The 20210-nt window shown below is 47.5% G+C and overlaps 1 protein-coding gene across 1 annotated transcript in view; it reads left to right on the top strand.

The window, feature by feature from the left end:
* Positions 1–19510, top strand: part of LOC116982597 (fibroblast growth factor 18-like) — a 77454-nt gene extending 57944 nt beyond the window's left edge. Inside the window, exons 4-5 of the mRNA XM_033035880.1 lie at positions 12235–12341; positions 19176–19510. Of these exons, the coding sequence (XP_032891771.1) occupies positions 12235–12341; positions 19176–19448 (380 nt within the window). The 3' untranslated portion in view covers positions 19449–19510. The remainder of the gene's footprint in view (positions 1–12234; positions 12342–19175) is intronic.
* The last annotated feature ends 700 nt before the right edge of the window (positions 19511–20210 follow it).

The following is a 20210-nucleotide window of genomic DNA, read 5'->3' as shown; positions in this document are numbered from 1 at the left end:
AGACTGTGGCCCCTGGTTCTGGACTCGCCCAACATTGGGAACATTTTTCCTGCATCTAGCTTGCCCAGTCCTTTTATAATTTTATATGTTTCTATAAGACTTCCCCTCATCCTTCTAAACTCCAGTGAATACAAGCCCAGTCTTTTCAATCTTTCCTCATATGACAGTCCCGCCATCTCTTTGAAAAGTTGCGATCTCTTTTTATTGGCATACCTTTAAAGGTAGCTTTAACGTTCATCCATAAACACGGTGTCCTGTCAAATCTCATAACCTTTGTAATTGTTTCTCATTCACACAAAGGGTGGTGGGTGTGTGGAACGAGCTGCCAGAGGAGGTAGTTGAGGCTGGGACTATCCCAACATTTAAGAAACAGTAAGACAGGTACATGGATAGGACAGGTTTGGAGGGATATGGACCATACGTGGGCAGGTGGGACTGGTGTAGCTGGGACATGTGGGCGAGTTGGGCTGAAGGGCCTGTTTCTAAGCTGAATCACTCTATGACTATGTGACCTACAAACAACCCCCCATTTTCTTTCCTGACCCCTTTCTTCTTTGGGTCCCACCTGGAAGTGTATTCTCCCCTTCCCCCTACTCTCTCTCCTTCCTCTTCCACCTATCTTCCTTTCTCTGGCTTCACAATTCGCAACTCTTCAGTCATGGTCAATAGACAGTAGACAATAGGTGCAGGAGTAGGCCATTTGGCCCTTCGAGCCAGCACCGCCATTCAATGTGATCATGGCTGATCATCCCCAATCAGTACCCCGTTCCTGCCTTCTCCCCATATCCCCTGACTCCGCTATCTTTAAGAGCCCTATCTAGCTCTCTCTTGAAAGCATCCAGAGAACCTGCCTCCACCGCCCTCTGAGGTAGAGAATTCCACAGACTCACCACTCTCTGTGAGAAAAATTATTTCCTCGTCTCCATTCTAAATGGCTTACTCCTTATTCTTAACGTTCTTAGTCATAGAGTGATACATCGTGGAAACAAGTCCTTCGGCCCAACTTGCCCACACCGACCAACATGCCCCATCTACACTGGCCTCACCTGCCTGCGTTTGGCCCACATCCCTCCAAACCTGTCCCATCCTATCAACAACTCGATAGCAGTCCTGAGCTACCACCTACCTCATTGGAGATCCTCGGACTATCCTTGATCGGACTTTACTGGACTTTACCTCGCACTAAACGTTATTCCCTTTATCTGTACATTATCTGTAGCTCGATCGTAATCATGTATAATCTGGTTCCTCTGACTGGTTAGTACACAACAAAAGCTTTTCACTGTACCTCGGTACATTTAACATGAAGGGTCTCGAATCCGATTCCTTTTCTCAAGAGATAATAATAATAATGGATGGGATTTATATAGCGCCTTTCTAATACTCAAGGCGCTTTACATCGCATTATTCATTCACTCCTCAGTCACACTCGGTGGTGGTAAGCTACTTCTGTAGCCACAGCTGCCCTGGGGCAGACTGACGGAAGCGTGGCTGCCAATCTGCGCCTACGGCCCCTCCGACCACCACCAATCACTCACACACATTCACACACATTCACACACAGGCAAAGGTGGGTGAAGTGTCTTGCCCAAGGACACAACGACAGTATGAACTCCAAGCGGGATTCGAACTGGCTACCTTCCAGTCGGTTATGTGTCTGACCAGAGATGCTGTCTGACCCTCTGAGTTGCTCCAGCATTCTGTGTCTATCTTCAGTGTAAACCTGCATCTGCATTTCCTTCTGATAAACTATCCGTGTACCTGTCCATGTGTTGATTAAATGCCTCAACTACCTCCTCCGGCAGCTCGTATTAATACTCCCACCACCCCTTGTGTAAAAAAAGCTACCCCTCAGATTCCTAGTACATCTTTCCCCCCTCACCTTGATCCTATGTCCTCTGGTTCTCGATTCCCAAGCTCTGGGCAAAAGACTGTGCAGTTACCCAATCTATTCCTCTCATGATTTTATACACTTTCGTCTAGTTTAGTTTAGAGATACAGCGCGGAAACAGGCCCTTTGTTCTCCGAGTCTGCGCCGACCAGCGATCCCCGCACACTAACACAGAGCCCTAGTGAGACCACACCTGGAGTATTCTGTACAGTTTTGGTCCCCTAATTTGAGGAAGGACATTCTTGCTATTGAGGGAGTGCAGCGTAGGTTTACAAGGTTAATTCCCGGGATGGCGGGACTGTCATATGCTGAGAGAATGGAGCGGCTGGGCTTGTACACTCTGGAGTTTAGAAGGATGAGAAGGGATCTCATTGAAACATATAAGATTGTTAAGGCCTTGGACACACTAGAGGCAGGAAACGTGTTCCCGATGTTGGGGGAGTCCAAAACCAGGGGCCACACAGTTTAAGAATAAGGAGTAGGCCATTTAGAACGGAGACGAGGAAACACTTTTTCTCACAGAGAGTAGTGAGTCTGTGGAATTCTCTGCCTCAGAGGGCGGTGGAGGCCGGTTCTCTGGATGCTTTCAAGAGAGAGCTAGATAGGGCTCTTAAAAATAGCGGAGTCAGGGGATATGGGGAGAAGGCAGGAACGGGGTACTGATTGGTGATGATCAGCCATGATCACATTGAATGGCAGTGCTGGCTCGAAGGGCCGAATGGCCTACTCATCCCTCTCATCCTTCTAAACTCCAACTGATGCTGGGTAACAGTCGTTAGTCCATCACTTTATTTTATAGAGCCTTTCTATTTTTTATTGTGCAAGCTCAGCACTTTAAAGTACCAAGTATGTACTTTGATCCCGACTGAGTGTAAGTCAGCCTGCCCCAATAATATTGCATCAGTGCTTATTGAATGACCCGACTGTATCTATCTGGGAGCCTAAGGGGAGAGTGAGGCGTGTATGCTGATTTAATTTACATGCACAGAGCTCTTTATATTTACACTGGGCCAATTAGTCTTATTATGTAAGCATCTGTCCATGAATTAAATAGGAATGTGTCGGAAGAAACTGCAGAAACATAGAAACATAGAAAGTAGGTGCGAGAGTAGACCACCAGGTCCGTCGAGCCCGCACCGCCATTCGCTCATGGCTGAACACTAAACAGACACACTTACCCACGAACAGTAGACACAAGACACAGAACACAAGACACTACCCTCCCCTTTATACCGCTATCACCCCTCTCCACCCCAAGAACCTCGTGATCTCCTGGGGGAGGCAAAAAACCGGATAAAAACCCAGGTCCAATTCGGGAAAAAAATCCGGGAAATTCCTCTCTGACCCCAATCCAGGCGATCGACACTTGTCCAGGAGATCACTCAGGTCTTACTATACTAACCATACCTAGGTCCATATCCCTGCCCTCTCCCCGTAGCCCCTTATCCCCTTGGCAGCTAAAAAAACATCTATTTTAGTCTTAAATATATTTAAAGTTTCTGCTTCCACTGCTCCCTGGGGCAGTGAATTCCATAAATTAACCACCCTCTGGGTGAAGAAGTTCTTCCTCATCTCAGTTTTAAAAGAGCCCCCCCTTATTCTGCAACTATGTCCCCTAGTTCTAGTTTCCCCGATCATTGGGAACATCCTCGGTGCATCCACCCGATCAAGGCCCCTCACGATCTTATATGTTTCAATGAGATCGCCTCTCATTCTTCTAAACTCCAAAGAGTAGAGTTCCAGCCTACTTAACCTTTCCTCATATGTCAATCCCCTCATTGCAGGAATTAATCTTGTAAACCTTCGCTGCACTGCCTCCAGGGCTAGTACATCCTTTCTTAAGTATGGACCCCAGAACTGTACACAGTATTCCAAATGTGGTCTCACTAATACTGTGTACAGCTGCAGCAAGACCTCCGTGTTTTTATACTCAATCCCCCTAGCAATAAAGGCCAAAACTCCATTGGCCTTCCTGATTGCTTGCTGCACCTGCATACTAACTTTTAGTGATTCATGTACTAATACCCCTAAATCCCTTTGCGTTGCATTACAACGCAGCTCCTCCTCATTTAGAAAATAACTTGCCCTATCATTTTTTTTCCCAAAGTGAATGACTTCACATTTATTAGTATTAAATTTCATCTGCCAAGTTGTTGCCCACTCACCTAGCTTATCTATATCCTTTTGCAGACTCTTCCTATCCTCCTCATCCCCTACTTTTCCTCCCATTTTTGTATCGTCCGCAAATTTTGATATATTACACTTGGTTCCCTCCTCCAAATCATTTATATAAATTGTGAACAACTGGGGTCCCAGCACCGACCCTTGCGGAACCCCGCTAGTTACCGGTTGCCATCCCGAGTATGAACCATTTATCCCCACTCTCTGCTTCCTATTTGTTAGCCAATCCTCTACCCATGCTAATATATTACCCCCAATCCCATAATTTTTATTTTTAGCAATAGTCTCTTATGTGGCACCTTGTCAAAAGCCTTTTGGAAGTCCAAGTATACCACATCCACCGGTTCCCCTTTATCCACCCGGGTTGTTACTTCCTCAAAGAATTCGAGCAGATTCGTTAAACAGGACTTCCCCTTCACAAAACCATGCTGGTTCTGTCCGATGAAGTCATGTTTATCCAAGTGCCCCGTTAGTGTTTCTTTAATAATTGTCTCTAACATTTTACCCACCGGTTAGACTAACCGGTCTATAGTTACCCGCCTTCTGTTTACTTCCTTTTTTAAATATAGGTGTTACATTGGCCATTTTCCAATCCACTGGGACCGTTCCTGCCTCCAGGGAGTTTTGGAAAATTATCACCAATGCATCCACAATCCCCACCGCTATCTCCCTCAAGACCCTTGGATGTAATCCATCAGGCCCAGGGGATTTATCCTCCTTCAGTCTCATTAATTTCCCTAATACCACCTCCTTGGTGATCTTAATAGTATTTAGCTCCTCCATTCCTACCGCCCCCTGTTTATCCAGCGTTGGAATATTTTTTGTGTCTTCTATGGTGAAGACTGATACAAAATACTCGTTTAATGCCTTTGCCATTTCCATGTTCCCCACCAACAACTCTCCAGTCTCACCCTCCAATGGACCAACGTTCACCTTAGCCACCCTTTTTCTTTTTATATAGCTATAAAAACTCTTACTATTAGTTTTTATGTTGTTCGCTAAATTCCTTTCATAGTCTATTTTCCCCGTCTTAATTAATCTCTTAGTTATTTTTTGCTGACCTTTAAATGCTTCCCAATCCTCTACCCTCCCACTATCTCTGGCTACCTTATATGCCCTTGCCTTCAGCCGAATACTATCCTTTATAGTTTTACTGAGCCATGGCTGACTGTTCTTACCCTTACCCCTTTTTTTCTTCATAGGAATAAATTTTTCTTGAAGGTTATACAGTATACCCTTAAACGTACACCACTGCTCATGTACCGTCTTATTCTTGAGTCTGCTATCCCAGTCAACTTTGATCAGCTCAGTCCTCATACCTTCATAATCCCCCTTATTTAGACTAAGCACCCTAGCCTGAGTTTCAACCTGCTCCCCTTCTATTTGAATATGGAATTCGACCATATTGTGGTCACTTGTTCCCAACGAGTCCCTAACTATGACATTTTTAATTAATCCTGCTTCATTACACAGGACCAGATCCAAGATTGCCTCCCCCCTTGTCGGTTCTGTGACATACTGTTCGAGGAACCCGTCTCTAATACATTCTATAAACTCTTCCTCTAGTCTACCCTGCCCAGTTTGGTTTGCCCAATTAATATGAAAATTGAAGTCCCCCATGATTACAGCAGTTCCCTTTTTACATGCGTCAACTATTTGCAGATTTATGTTCTGACTAACAGCGTCACAGCTATTTGGAGGTCTATAAATTACACCCACTAGTGTTTTTTTTCCCCTTATTATTCTCTATCTGTACCCAAGCTGTTTCACTATCCTGATCCTTCAACGCAATATCCTTCCTCTCTATTGCCGTTATTCCCTCCCTTATTAAAAGGGCCACCCCTCCTCCCTTTCTTTCCTGTCTATCTTTCCTAATTGTCGAGTACCCCTCTATATTTAACTCCCAGTCCTGATCCCCTTGCAGCCATGTCTCCGTAATGGCCACGATATCATAACTATATATACTTAATTGCACCGTTAATTCATTTATCTTATTACGAATACTCCGTGCATTTAGATAAAGCACTTTCAGATGATTTTTACTACCCTTCCTTTCCGTTTTTGCCCCTTTTACATCTAGAGCTTTATCTTCACACATTCTGTCTCCTGTCACATTTTGACTTTCCGCTTCCCCACTGATACCCTGCTCTATTTCCTCTACCCCTGCCGTTATTACCCCCCTTGATACCTCCCCCCCGCTACTTAGTTTAAAGACCTCTCTACTGCCCTAGTTATATGATTTGCCAGGACCCCAGTCCCAGCACCGTTCAGGTGAAGTCCGTCCTTACAGAACAGATCCCCCCTGTCCCAGTACTGGTGCCAGTGGCCCAAGAAACCAAACCCATTATTCCCACACCAGTCTTTGAGCCACGCATTTAGCTTTTTAATTTTACGTACCCTCGCCGATTTGGCCCGTGGCTCAGGTAGCAATCTGGAGATCAGTACCCTCGAGGTTCTGCTTTTTAATTTATTCCCTAACTGCTCAAACTCCTTCAGCAGATCCTCCTTCCTCGTCCTTCCTATGTCATTGGTCCCCACATGGACCACGACCACTGGATCCTCCCCCTCCCACTGCAAATTTCTCTCCAGCATCGCAGAGATATCCTTAACCCTAGCACCGGGTAGGCAACACAGCCTTCGGGACATGTTCTGCTGGCCGCAGAGAACCTTATCTACCCCCCGAATAATACTATCCCCTATCACTACGGCATTTCTTCTAACTCCCCCCTCTTGAATGGCCTCCTGATCCACGGTGCTGCAGCCAGGTTGCTCATCCCTCCCACAGCCCCTGATCCCGTCCTTACATTGAGTAAGAGCCTCGGTCATGCTCGTCAGGGACAAGGGCTGTGGCTCCTGCCGCATCTCCTCCTGGTTCCCCCTACCTGCCTCGCTTATGGCCACACCTTCCTTTCCTTGCTCATTGCCTACTGAATTAGTTAAACTGGTCGGTGTGACCATCCCCTGGCACAAAACATCCAGGTAATACTCCCCCTCCCTGATGTACCGCAGCGTATGAAGTTGGGTCTCCAGCTCATCAATGCGGAGCTGGAGTTCCTCTAGCCTCAAACACTTACTGCAGCTGTAGGGATCTTCTACATCAATGGTGTCGACAAATTCCCACATCTCGCAGTATTGGCACATCTCCTGACCGCCCATCTTATATAAGTAATTAACTGGTCCTATTTAAGAATCCCCTACTGTATTGATACACCCCTTATTTATATAATCCTACCTCCTATAAATGGGAAAGTACTCACCCCAGCCGTAAATTACCTACTGGTTTGGCTGTCTAGTGGTAATTCCGTCCGCTCTTCCTGTCTGGTCCACTGCTCCCTTGCAGTGCGTGGCAAACCTCTTTGCCTCTGTTAGTCTCTGTTAGTCTCTCGAGTCTCTCGAGCCGCGGCTCCGTCCGTCCTCCCTCGGCGACAGCACCTGTGGCACCGCGGTCGTGACGTCCCTTCCGTTCCTGCAGAGCCTTCCTGTCCTGGGCGGAGTCTGCAGCTAACTGTGTGCTCTCTGCAGCTAACAGTGATTTGGCCTCCACTGCTCCCCAGCCTATCCAAGTTACCTTGCAGGTGTTGGTTTAAGCCGAATATAGACAGGAAAAGCTGGAGTAACTCAGCGGGTCAGGTGGCATCTTTGGAGAGAAGGACAGGTGACGTTTCGGGTCGAGACCCTTTGTACTGTGGCACTTAAAGGCAGCTTACAACCCTTATTGAAGATAGACACAAGATGCAAGATGCTCAGACTGGTCATAGAGTCAGAGAGTGATACAATGTGGATACAGGCCCTTCGGCCCAACTTGCCCACACTGGTCCCAGCTACACTAGCCCCATCAGCCAGCGTTTGGTCCATATCCCTCCAAACCTATCCTATCCATGTAACTGTCTAAATGTTTCTTAAATGTTGGGATAGTCCCAGGCTCAACCACCTCCTCTGGCAGCTCGTTCCATGTCACTGAATCTGGAGGTGAGGGTGGTGGATCTGTGGAATTCTTTGCCACAGAAAGCTGGGGAGGCCAAGTCAATGGATATTTTTAAGGCAGAGATAGATAGATTCTTGATTAGTACGGGTGTCAGGGGTTATGGGGAGAAGGCAGGAGAATGGGGTTAGGAGGGAGAGATAGATCAGCCATGATTGAATGGTGGAGTGTGCGTGATGGGCCGAAATGGTCAGATTCTGCTGCTATCACTTATGAACTCATAAACTTGTCAACTAAACTCAACTAAGCAAAACTCCACACACCTGCCGAGGTCAGGATTGAACCAGGGTCTCTGGCACTGTGAGGCAGCAGCGTTACCAGCAGGGCTAGTGCTAAACACTGACCATAACATCGCAGGTCAGGCAGCCTTTGGCTGTTTACAGTGGGAAAGAGGAACATACCACTGAAGCAGTTGCCGTGCTGTTTATCTAGTGAGGCTTCGGTACAGAAAACAGAACTCAGACCAAGGTAGCCACAAGCACTGGCAGTGGAGGCCCTGCAATGTTCTCATCTGTACACGGCAGGTGAGAGGTCACATCAGAGGCAGAATCGAGCTTGCATCTCCCAAGCTGAAGGCAGACACAAAACGCTGGAGTAACTCGAAGATAGACACAGAAGGCTGGAGTAATTTGAGTATAGGAGCAGGGAGGTTCTACTGCAGTTGTACAGGGTCTTGGTGAGACCACACCTGGAGTATTGCGTACAGTTTTGGTCTCCAAATCTGAGGAAGGACATTATAGCCATAGAGGGAGTGCAGAGAAGGTTCAACAGACTGATTCCTGGGATGTCAGGACTTTCATATGAAGAAAGACTGGATAGACTTGGCTTATACTCGCTAGAATTTAGGAGATTGAGAGGGGATCTTATAGAAACGTACAAAATTCTTAAGGGGTTGGACAGGCTAGATGCAGGAAGATTGTTTCCGATGTTGGGGAAGTCCAGGACAAGGGGTCACAGCTTAAGGATAAGGGGGAAATCCTTTAGGACCGAGATGAGAAGAAACTTTTTCACACAGAGAGTGGTGAATCTCTGGAACTCTCTGCCACAGAGGGTAGTTGAGGCCAGTTCATTGGCTATATTTAAGAGGGAGTTAGATGTGGCCCTTGTGGCTAAAGGGATCAGGGGGTATGGAGAGAAGGCAGGTACAGGATACTGAGTTGGATGATCAGCCATGATCATATTGAATGGCGATGCAGGCTCGAAGGGCCGAATGGCCTACTCCTGCACCTATTTTCTATGTATCTATGTAACTCATAAGGTCATAAGTGATAGTAGGATTAGGCCATTCGGCCAATCAGGTCTACTCTGCCATTCAATCACGGCTGATCTATCTCTCCCTCCTAACTCCATTCTCCTGCCTTCTCCACACAACCTCTGACACCCATAATAATCCAGAATCTATCTATCTCTGCCTTAAAAATATCCACTGACTTGGCCTCCACAACCTTCTGTGGCAAAGAATTCCACAGATTCACCACCCTCTGCCGAAAAATGTCTCCTCATCACCTTCCCAAAAAAAATCCTTTAATTCAGTACTGAGGTACAGTGAAAAGTTTTTGTTGCGTGCTAACCAGTCAGCAGAAAGACAATACATGATCACAATCGAGCCGTTTACAGTGTATAGAGATACATGATAAGGGAATAAATGTTGCTGTAGAGATAAAGATTTAAGAGTACTATTGAGGGAGTGCACCTATTTTTCTATGTTTCTATGTTTCTAGCCCATTCGGCCCATCGAGTCTACTCCACCATTCAAACATGGCTGATCTATCTCTCCCTCCTAACCCCATTCTCCTGCCTTCTCCCCATAACCTCTGACACCCGTACTAATACAGAATCTATCTATCTCTGCCTTAAAAATATCCACTGACTTGGCCTCCACAGCCGTCTGTGCCAAAGAATTCCCAGATTAATAATAATAATAATAATAATAATACATTTTATTTAATGGGCGCCTTTCAGACATCTCAAGGACACCTTACATAGTAATCGGAATAACATATAATCGGAATATAACAAGTAATAAAGACATCACAGAGACACAAATTAAAAACAGAATTCAATCCAAAAACCAAAAATCAAAAACACCCTCTGACAAAATAAAGTTCTCCTCATCTCCTTCCTAAAAGAACGCACTTTAATTCTGAAGCTATGACCTTTGGTCCTAGACTCTCCCACTAGTGGAAACATAGAAACATAGAAAATAGGTGCAGGAGTAGGCCGTTCGGCCCTTCGAGCCTGCACCGCCATTCAATATGATTATGGCTGATCACCCAACTCAGTATCCTGTACCTGCCTTCTCTCCATACCCCCTGATCCCTTTAGCCACAAGGGCCACATCTAACTCCCTCTTAAATATAGCCAATGAACTGGCCTCAACTACCTTCTGTGGCAGAGAATTCCAGAGACTCACCACTCTCTGTGTGAAAAATGATTTCCTCATCTCGGTCCTAAAAGATTTCCCCCTTATCCTTAAACTGTTAACCCTTAAACATCTCTTAAACATCCTCTCCACATCCACTCTATCCAGACCTTTCACTATTCTGTATGTTTCAATGAGGTCCCCCCTCATTCTTCTAAACTCCAGCGAATACAGGCCCAGCGCCGACAAACGCTCATCATATGTTAACCATGTCTTTAGGGATGTGGAAGGAAACCTCAGCACGCCCAGGAAACTCGAGTGTATCTGGAGATGCTACCTGACCCACAGGGTTACTCCGGCACTTTGAGTCCACCTTCGGCGTAAACCAGCGCCTGCAGTTCCTTCCTGCACATTTTGCCCAGCTCCACATGCCAAATCTCCTCAAGGTATGCCTACTTTGAAGAAGTTCGCCAGAGATGCTGCCTGGCCCGCTGAGCTACCCCAGACACTTTGCTCTTACCTTCCAAACTAAACATCGGGTGCTGGGAATGAGAGAAATTCCGCAACCCCACATGCTTGGGAGGTCAGAGTCACAGCATGAAGGATCTTGGAGCTGGTTGATGAAATGGGTTATAGAATCATAGAGTCTAGATTGTGGTGGAGGGGGAGGGGAGAGAGCTGGAAGAGAGGTGGGGAAAGGACAATTGACAATAGACCATTGGTGCAGGAAGGAGTAGGCCATTCGGCCCTTCGAGCCAGCAGCGCCATTCACTGTGATCATGGCTGATCATCCACAATCAGTTCTCCGTTCCTGCCTGGAGTGAGTGATAGGTGGATGCAGGTGAGAGGTGGGATTTTTGATGGGTCGATGCTTGGACAAGTTCCAGAGACGAAAAGACAAAGATTGCGACAGAAGAACTGAGAGGAATAGATCGGTTAGACGCACAGAGTCTCTTCCCCAGAGGAGAGGAATCGAGAATCAGCATAGCTTCAAGGTGAGAGGGGGGAATGATTTTATGGGAACCTTAGCGGTAACCTTTTTCACACAAAGGGTGGTGGGTGTATGGAACGAGCTGCTGGAGGAGGTAGTTGAGGCTGGGACTATCGCAACAATTAAGAAACAGTTAGACAGGTACATGGATGGGACAGGTTTGGAGGGATATGGGCCAAGCGCAGGGAGGTGGGACTAGTGTAGATGGGACCTGTTGGTCGGTGTGGGCAAGTTGGGCCAAAGGGCCTGTTTCCACGCAGGTGGGACTAGTGTAGCTGGGAAAGTTGGGCCGAAGAAATAGAAACAGAATGTGGTTGAGAGGGAAAGATAATTTGGTTCTTATGATTATGGTCTTATGATGTTTACTAGGCCTGTTTCTGCACTGTATCACTAAAGTAGATGAAACTGAACTAAAACTAGTGGGCTGTCAGGGTGGTGCAGCGGTAGAGTTGCTGCCTTACAGCACTTGCAGCGCCAGAGACCCGGATTCCATCCCAAACTGTACGGGGTTTGCACGTTCTCCCCGTGACCGCGTGGGTTTTCTCCAAGATCTTCCGTTTCCTCCCACGCTCCAAAGACGCACGGGTTTGTAGGTTAATTGGCTTGGTGTCAGTGTAAATTGTCCCCTGTGTGTGTAGGATAGGGTCAGTGTGCGGGGGATTGCTGGTTTGTGCGGACACGGTGGGCCGAAGGGCCTGTTTCCGCGCTGTATCGCTAAACTAAACTGAAACGAGTGTATGGGTGATGGTTGGTCGACGCGGTGGGCCGAGCCTGTACTCATGTTACAGGCACTTACTCCATATTTTCTTCTTCTGCTCACGTTACAGCTCTTCTGGTGGTGGAGACCGACACCTTCGGTAGTCACGTGAGGATCAAGGGGAAAGAGACGGGCCATTATATCTGCATGAGCAAACGTGGGAAGATTCTCGGCAAGGTAACGGCTGTAGTCTGAGCACTGGGCCCACACAAGCTCTGTCTCGCCCTACCTTCTCCAGTATAGATTGGAGATACAGCGTGGAAACAGGCCCTTCGGCCCATCCAGTCCGCGCCGACCAACGATCACACCCCCCCCGTGCATTAGTTTTGGTGTCGATTAGTTTGGTTTAGAGATACAGCATGGAAACAGGCCCTTCGGCCCACCAATTCCACACCAGCCAGCGATTATATGATCATCCCTCAATCCACCTGCTCTCATGGAGTCCCAGCCTGCTCAACCTCTCCCTGTAGCTCCGGCCCTCGAGTCCTGGCAACATCCTCGTAAAACTTCTCTGTACCTTTTCCAGCTTGACGACATCTTTCCCAGAACACGGTGCCCAGAACTGAACACAATACATCCTATACAACTGCAACATGACCTCCCAACCTCAATACTCCAGTAATGGCCCTACTTTTCTCCACTCGAAATTCCGCCGGCTATCCCTTCTCTCCAGAGACGCTGCCTGTCCCGCCGAGTCACTACAGCATTTTGTGCCTGTCTTTGGTTTAGACAATAGGTGCAGGAGTAGGCCATTTGGCCCTTCGAACCAGCTCCGCCATTCAATGTGATCATGGCTGATCATCCACAATCAGTACCCCATTCTTGCCTTCTCCCCATATCCCCTGACTCTGCTATTTTTAAGAGCCCTATTTGGCTCTCTCTTGAAAGCATCCAGAGAACCAGCCTCCACCGCCCTCTGAGGCAGAGAATTTCACAGACTCACCAGGCTCTGTGAGAAAAAGTGTTTCCTCGTCTCCGTTCTAAATGGCTTACTCCTTATTCTTAAACTGTGGCCCCTGGTTCTGGACTCCCCCAACATCGGGAACATGTTTCCCGCCTCTAGTGTGTCCAAGCCCTTAACAATCTTATATGTTTCAATGAGATCTCCTCTCATCCTTCTAAACTCCAGAGTGTACAAGCCCAGCCGCTCCATTCTCTCAGCATATGACAGTCCCGCCATCCCGGGAATTAACCTTGTAAACCTACGCTGCACTCCCTCAATAGCAGGAATGTCCTTCCTCAAATTAGGGGACCAAAACTGCACACAATACTCCTGGTGTGGTCTCACTAGGGCCCTGTACAACTGACAACTCTGTTTAAACCTGCACCTGCAGTTCCTCCCTACACAAGGCAATGGAAAGGTTGATTTATCTCCCATTCAGATCAGTGCTGTTCTTCGTGAGAGCATGCAGTGGCCAGGCAGAGCTGGAAATTGTGGATGGCCTCAGGCATTTCCCTGGGGCCCAGTACAGTCATGCTAGGTGGAGATGTTCGCCCAGCCTGCCAACCAACACAAACCTTGGCATCAAACCAAGCCCAGAACCAACAAAGGCCTTTTCCACCACTGCCCCACTGATAATTAGTACGGCCTACACAAGCCTGACTCACCTGGAGTATCCAGGGAAAACTGCTGTCGTATGTTTAGTTTAGTTTAGGAAAGAACTTCAGATGCTGGTTTCAAGAGAGAGTTAGATTTAGCTCTTAGGGCTAAAGGAATCAAGGGATATAGGGAGAAAGCAGGAACGGGGTACTGATTTTAGATGATCAGCCATGATCCAAGAAACATAGAAACATAGAAAATAGGTGCAGGAGTAGGCCATTCAGCCCTTCGAGCCTGCACCGCCATTCAATATGATCATGGCTGATCATCCAACTCAGTATCCTGTACCTGCCTTCTCTCCATACCCCCTGATCCCTTTAGCCACAAGGGCCACATCTAACTCCCTCTTAAATATAGCCAATGAACTGGCCTCAACTACCTTCTGTGTCAGAGAATTCCACAGATTCACCACTCTCTGTGTGAAAAATGTTTTTCTCATCTCGGTCCTAAAAGACTTCCCCCTTATCCTTAAACTGTGACCCCTTGTTCTGGACTTCCCCAACATCGGGAACAATCTTCCTGCATCTAGCCTGTCCAACCCCTTAAGAATTTTGAAAGTTTCTATAAGATCCCCCCTCAAAAATTCTAGCGAGTACAAGCCGAGTCTATCCAGTCTTTCTTCATATGAAAGTTCTGACATCCCAGGAATCAGTCTGGTGAACCTTCTCTGTACTCCCTCTATGGCAAGAATGTCTTTCCTCAGATCAGCTGGCTCAATAGGCCGAATGGCCTACTCCTGCACCTATTTTTCTATGTTTCTATGTTCTATGGTTAGATCGGAGTAAATCAGCTGGAGTAAATCAGCAAGACAGGCAGCATCTTTAGAGAGAAGGAATGGGTGACGTTTAGGATCGAGACCCTTCTTCGAACTGAAGACTGAAGAAGTCTGAAGAAAGGCCTTGAACCGAAACGTCACCTCCAGAGATGCTGTACGTCCCGCTGAGTAACTCCAGCATTTTGCATGTTTAATTTAGTTTAGATATACAGCGAGGAAACAGGCCATTCGGCCCACTGAGTATGTGCCGACCATCGATCCCCGCACATTAATATTATCCGACACACACGCCCGGACAATTTTATCTGGACTCAAAACGTCGCCCATTCCTTCTCTCCTGAGATGCTGCCTCACCCGCTGAGTTACTCCAAGCATTTTGTGTCTACCTTCAATTTAAACCAGCATCTGCAGTTCTTTCTTACACGGGACAATTTTATACTCACACCAAGCCAATTAGCCTACAAACCTGCACGTCTTTGGAGTGTGGGAGGAAACCGGAGATCTGGGAGAAAACCCACGCAGGTCACGGGGGAGAACGTGCAAACTCCGTACAGACAGCACCCATAGTCGGGATCGAACCCGGGTCTCTGGCGCTGTGTCACCGTGACAGATTCGTAGTTAATGATGAGGGAGGTTCGAGTGACCAAGGCACACGGTGTTGGCACGAGCCTGAGGGTGTGGTGCCACTTGGCACAGCATAGGAAAAATAAAGAAAGCAAAAATAAAAATAAAGCCCGGTGTATAAATAGTTTAGGCAGTTTAGTTTAGTTTAGTTTACATCAGTTCAGTTTAGTTTATTGTCACGTGTATCTAGGTACAATTAAAAGCTTTTGTTGCGTTCTATCCAGTCAGCAGAAAGACAATACATGATTACAATCGATCCGTTTACAGTGTACAGATACATGATAAGGGAATAATGTTTCGTACAAGGTAACGTCTGATCTAAGATAGTTCAATAGTAGTTCAGCACCGCTCTCTAGTTGTTGGTAGGATGGTTCAGTTGCCTGATAACAGCTGGGAAGAAACTGTCCCTGAATCTGGAGGTGTGTGTTTTTACACTTCTGCACCTCTTGCCCGATGGAAGAGGGGAGAAGAGGGAGTGGCCGGGGTGAGACTGGTCCTTGATGATGCTGCTGGCCTTGCCAAGGCAGCGGGAGGTGTAGATGGAGTCAATGGAAGGGAGATTGGTTTGTGTTTGGATTTAGTGTATAATTTAGCTTGTTGTCACGCGCGCCGAGGTACAGTGAAAAGCTTTTGTTGCTTGCTAACCATTCAGCAGAAAGACAATACATGATTACAATCGAGCCACCCACAGTGTTCAGATACAGGATAAAGGGAATAATGTTTAGTGCGCCATGGACCAGGTTAGAATCTACAGTGGAAACAAGGAATTGCAGATGCTGGTTTATCAAGGGACGTCACAAAGTGCTGGAGTAACTAAAGACAATAGACAATAGGTGCAGGAGGAGGCCATTTGGCCCTTCGAGCCAGCACCGCCATTCAATGTGGTCATGGCTGATCATCCCCAATCAGTACCCCGTTCCTGCCTTCTCCCCATATCCCCTGACTCTGCTATCTTTAAGAGCCTGCGAGACTGTCATATGCTGAGAGAATGGAGAAGCTGGGCTTGTACACTCTGGAGTTTAGAAGGATGAGAGGATATCTCACTGAAACATATAAGATTGTTAAGGGCTTGGACTCGCTAGAGGCAGGAAACATGTTCCCGATGTTGGGGGAGTCCAGAACCAGGGGCCACAGTTTAAGAATAAGGGGTAGGCCATTTAGAACGGAGACGAGGAAACACCTTTTCTCACAGAGAGTGGTGAGTCTGTGGAATTCTCTGCCTCAGAGGGCGGTGGGGGCAGGTTCTCTGGATGCTTTCAAAAGAGAGCTAGGTAGGGCTCTTAAAGATAGCGGAGTCAGGGGATATGGGGAGAAGGCAGGAACGGGGTACTGATTGGGGATGATCGGCCATGATCACATTGAATGGCGGTGCTGGCTTGAAGGGCCGAATGGCCTGCTCCTGCACCTATTGTCTATTGTCTATTGTCTATCTCTAAACTAAACTAAACTAAGCTGGAAAGGGTTCAGATTTACGGGGATGTTGGCAGGACTCGAGGACCTGAGCTACAGGGAGAGGTTGGGCAGGCTAGGATTCGGAGCGCAGGAGGCTGAGGGGTGATCTTCCAGAGGTGTAAAAAGGTTTGGCATTAAGTTTATTATTGTCACATGTACCGAGGTACAGCGAAAAGCTTTGTTTTGCATGCTGTCCATCTCGGATCAGTTAACAACGTATACAAACACAATCAAGTTCCAACTGACAGGCGCAGCGGTAGAGTTGCAGCCTCACAGCGCCAGTGACCCGGGTTCCATCCCGACTACGGGCGCTGTCTGTACAGAGTTTGTGCGTTCTCCCCGTGACCTGCGTGGGTTTTCCCTGAGATCTCCGGTTTCCTCCCACACTCCAACGACGTACAGGTTTGTAGGTTAATTGTCTTGGTATAAATGTAAATTGTCCCCAGTGTGTGTAGGACAATAGACAATAGGCAACAGGTGCATGAGTAGGCCATTCGGCCCTTCGAGCCAGCACCCCCATTCAATGTGATCATGGCTGATCATCCACAATCAGTACCCCGTTCCTGCCTTCTCCCCATATCCCCTATCTTTAAGAGCCCTATCTAGCTCTCTCTTGCAAGTATCCAGAGAACCGGCCTCCACCGCCCTCTGAGGCAAAGAATTCCACAGACTAGTCCACAGAGAGTGGTCTACAGAGCACAGATAGTGTAAGTGTGCGGGGATCACCGGTCGGTGCAGACTTGGTTGGCCAAGGGGCCTGTTTCCACGCTGTACCTCTAAACTAAACTAAAAATGGCCAGGAACAGCCTTAAAAGAGACTTTCTTTAGCACCTTCCATTGAGAATGTTCCAGTGAGCAGTTGAAGGTTGTTCCAGCGTTAAAACATGGTAACGGAGCAGTGAACAAACTCTCACAAACGGATAACGATCAGACTGAATGATAAGGATCGGATAATATGATTAGTGTTAGTGTGCGGGGATCGCTGGCCGGCGTGGACTCGGTGGGCCGAAGGGCCTGATTCCACACTGTATCTCTAAACTAAAACTATACTTAACTACAATATACAGAGCCAAGTCAAGTCAAGTCAATTTTATTTCTATAGCACATTTAAAACCAACTCTCGTTGACCAAAGTGCTTCACATTGGTGCAGGTACTAGCATGCTCCATACAGTGGTACATAGACCTAACACTACATACATAAATACATACATACATACAGCGGTCCCTCAGAGGACCTCAAGAAACGCTTGTGAGTAGAAGTAGGTTTTAAGTCTTGACCTAAAGTTGAGTCGATGGAGGGGGCAGTTCTGATGGGAAGAGGGATGCTGTTCCACAGTCTAGGAGCTGCAACCGCAAAGGCACGGTCGCCCCTGAGCTTAAACCTGGACCGCGGGATGGTCACTAACCACAAGTCGGCTGATCTGAGGGACCTGGAGGTAGAATGGTGGGTTAGAAGATTTTTGATGTATGTGGGGAGGGGGGGGGTAAGCCCGTTAAGGGCTTTGTATATGTATAGGACAAGCTTGAAATTGATTCTGTACCGTACTGGGAGCCAGTGGAGAGAGGCCAGGATCGGGGTGGAGATCATACAGAGTGCAGAATATAGTTCTCAGCATTGTAGCGCACCAGGTCCAGAGACAATGTCCAATGTCCGCAATGGGGTAGAGGTGAATCGGACAGTGCCCTAGCTTACGGCGTCTGAAGTGTGGTGACTGTAATAATGGGGGAGTATAGAACTCAAAAGTTGCTAGCTAAGAAGCTGACAGAGAGGCAATGCACTGAGTGCCAAACCTCAGTAATGTCATGCCCAATATGCGAGCTATTTATGAAGCTTGCAAATGTCAAGGACTAGAAGGTAAAACTTTGAGGTCAGAGGGTGGAAAGTATAAAAGAGTCCCAAATTTAAAAGCTTTCAGCACATTTACCTTCATCAATAGACAATGGGTGCAGGAGTAGGCCATTCGGCCCTTCGAGCCAGCACCACCACTCACTGTGATCATGGCTGATCATCCCCAATCAGTACCCCGTTCCTGCCTTCTCCCCATATCCCCTGACTCCGCTATCTTTAAGAGCTCTATTTAACTTTCTCTTGAAAGCATCCAGAGAACCGGCCTCCACCGCCCTCTGAGGCAGAGAATTCCACAGACTCACAACTCTCTGTGAGAAAAAGTCGAGGTACAGTGAAGTGGATGATCAGCCCTGATCACATTGACAATAGACAATAGACAATAGGTGCAGGAGTAGGCCATTCGGCCATTCGGCCCTCCGCCATTCAATGTGATCATGGCTGGTCATCCCCAATCAGTACCCCGTTCTTGCCTTCTCCCCATATCCCCTGACTCCGCTATCTTTAGGAGTCCCTATCTAGCTCTCTCTTGAAAGCATCCAGAGCTGAATGAGGTGAAGGCATGAACGGGGTACTGAATGTGGATGATCAGCCATGATCACATTGAATGGCGGTGCTGGCTCGAAGGGCCGTATGGCCTACTCCTGCACCTATTGTGTGTTGTCTCTCTGTGTGTGTGGGCCCTGCTGACCGCCTCGTCTCTCTTCACGCAGCTGAACGGGAAGAACCGCGAGTGCGTGTTCGTGGAAGAGGTGCTGGAGAACAACTACACCGCCCTGATGTCGGCCAAGTACAAGGGCTGGTACCTGGGCTTCACCAGGAAGGGGCGCCCCAGGAAGGGCTCCAAGACGGAGCAGAACCAGAGGGAGGTGCACTTCATGAAGAGGCTGCCCAAGGACAAGGAAGGCCACCACAAGCCTTTCAAGTTCACCACGGTGACGAAAAGAACTCGCAGGACCCGTCACCAGAGGCGAGGCAGAGGCTGAGGGAACCTCTGCCGACCAACCACCACTGACTGTCTTGGGATAAATATTTGCGTTTGTTTTTTTTTTTAAATCAAAACCTAAAGATGCTTTATTTTTATACTCGTGGAAGGGACTGTTCTCAGCTGACCTCTATTTAAAGGGAAACTGGGCGTGTTTGTGTGTGCGTGTGTGGGTGCGTGAGCGTGCGTGTGTGTTTCAGTCTGCGTCCAGGTTATTTATAAGATGGACTATTTTGCCACAGGGTCAATAGACAATGGGTGTAGGAGGAGGCCATTCGGCCCTTCAAGCCAGCACCGCCTTTCAATGTGATCATGGCCGATCGTCCCCAATTTCGCATTCACTCCCTACACATCAACACCAATTTAGACAATAAACAATAGGTGCAGGAGTAGGCCATTCAGCCCTTCGAGCTAGCACCGCCATTCAATGTGATTAAACGGGTCCTTTTCACAATGGCAGGCAGTGACTAGTGGGGTACCGCAAGGCTCAGTGCTGGGACCCCAGCTATTTACAATATATATTAATGATCTGGATGAGGGAATTGAATGCAACATCTCCAAGTTTGCAGATGACACAAAGTTGGGGGGGAGTGTTAGCTGTGAGGAGGATGCTAGGAGACTGCAAGGTGACTTGGATAGGCTGGGTGAGTGGGCAAATGTTTGGCAGATGCAGTATAATGTGGATAAATGTGAGGTTATCCACTTTGGTGGCAAAAACAGGAAAGCAGACTATTATCTAAATGGTGGCCGATTAGGAAAAGGG

The sequence above is a fragment of the Amblyraja radiata genome, chromosome 1 (genome assembly GCF_010909765.2).
Source record: "Amblyraja radiata isolate CabotCenter1 chromosome 1, sAmbRad1.1.pri, whole genome shotgun sequence".
NCBI classification, from domain to species: Eukaryota; Metazoa; Chordata; class Chondrichthyes; order Rajiformes; family Rajidae; genus Amblyraja; species Amblyraja radiata.
This window is presented reverse-complemented; position numbering and strand designations above follow the sequence as displayed.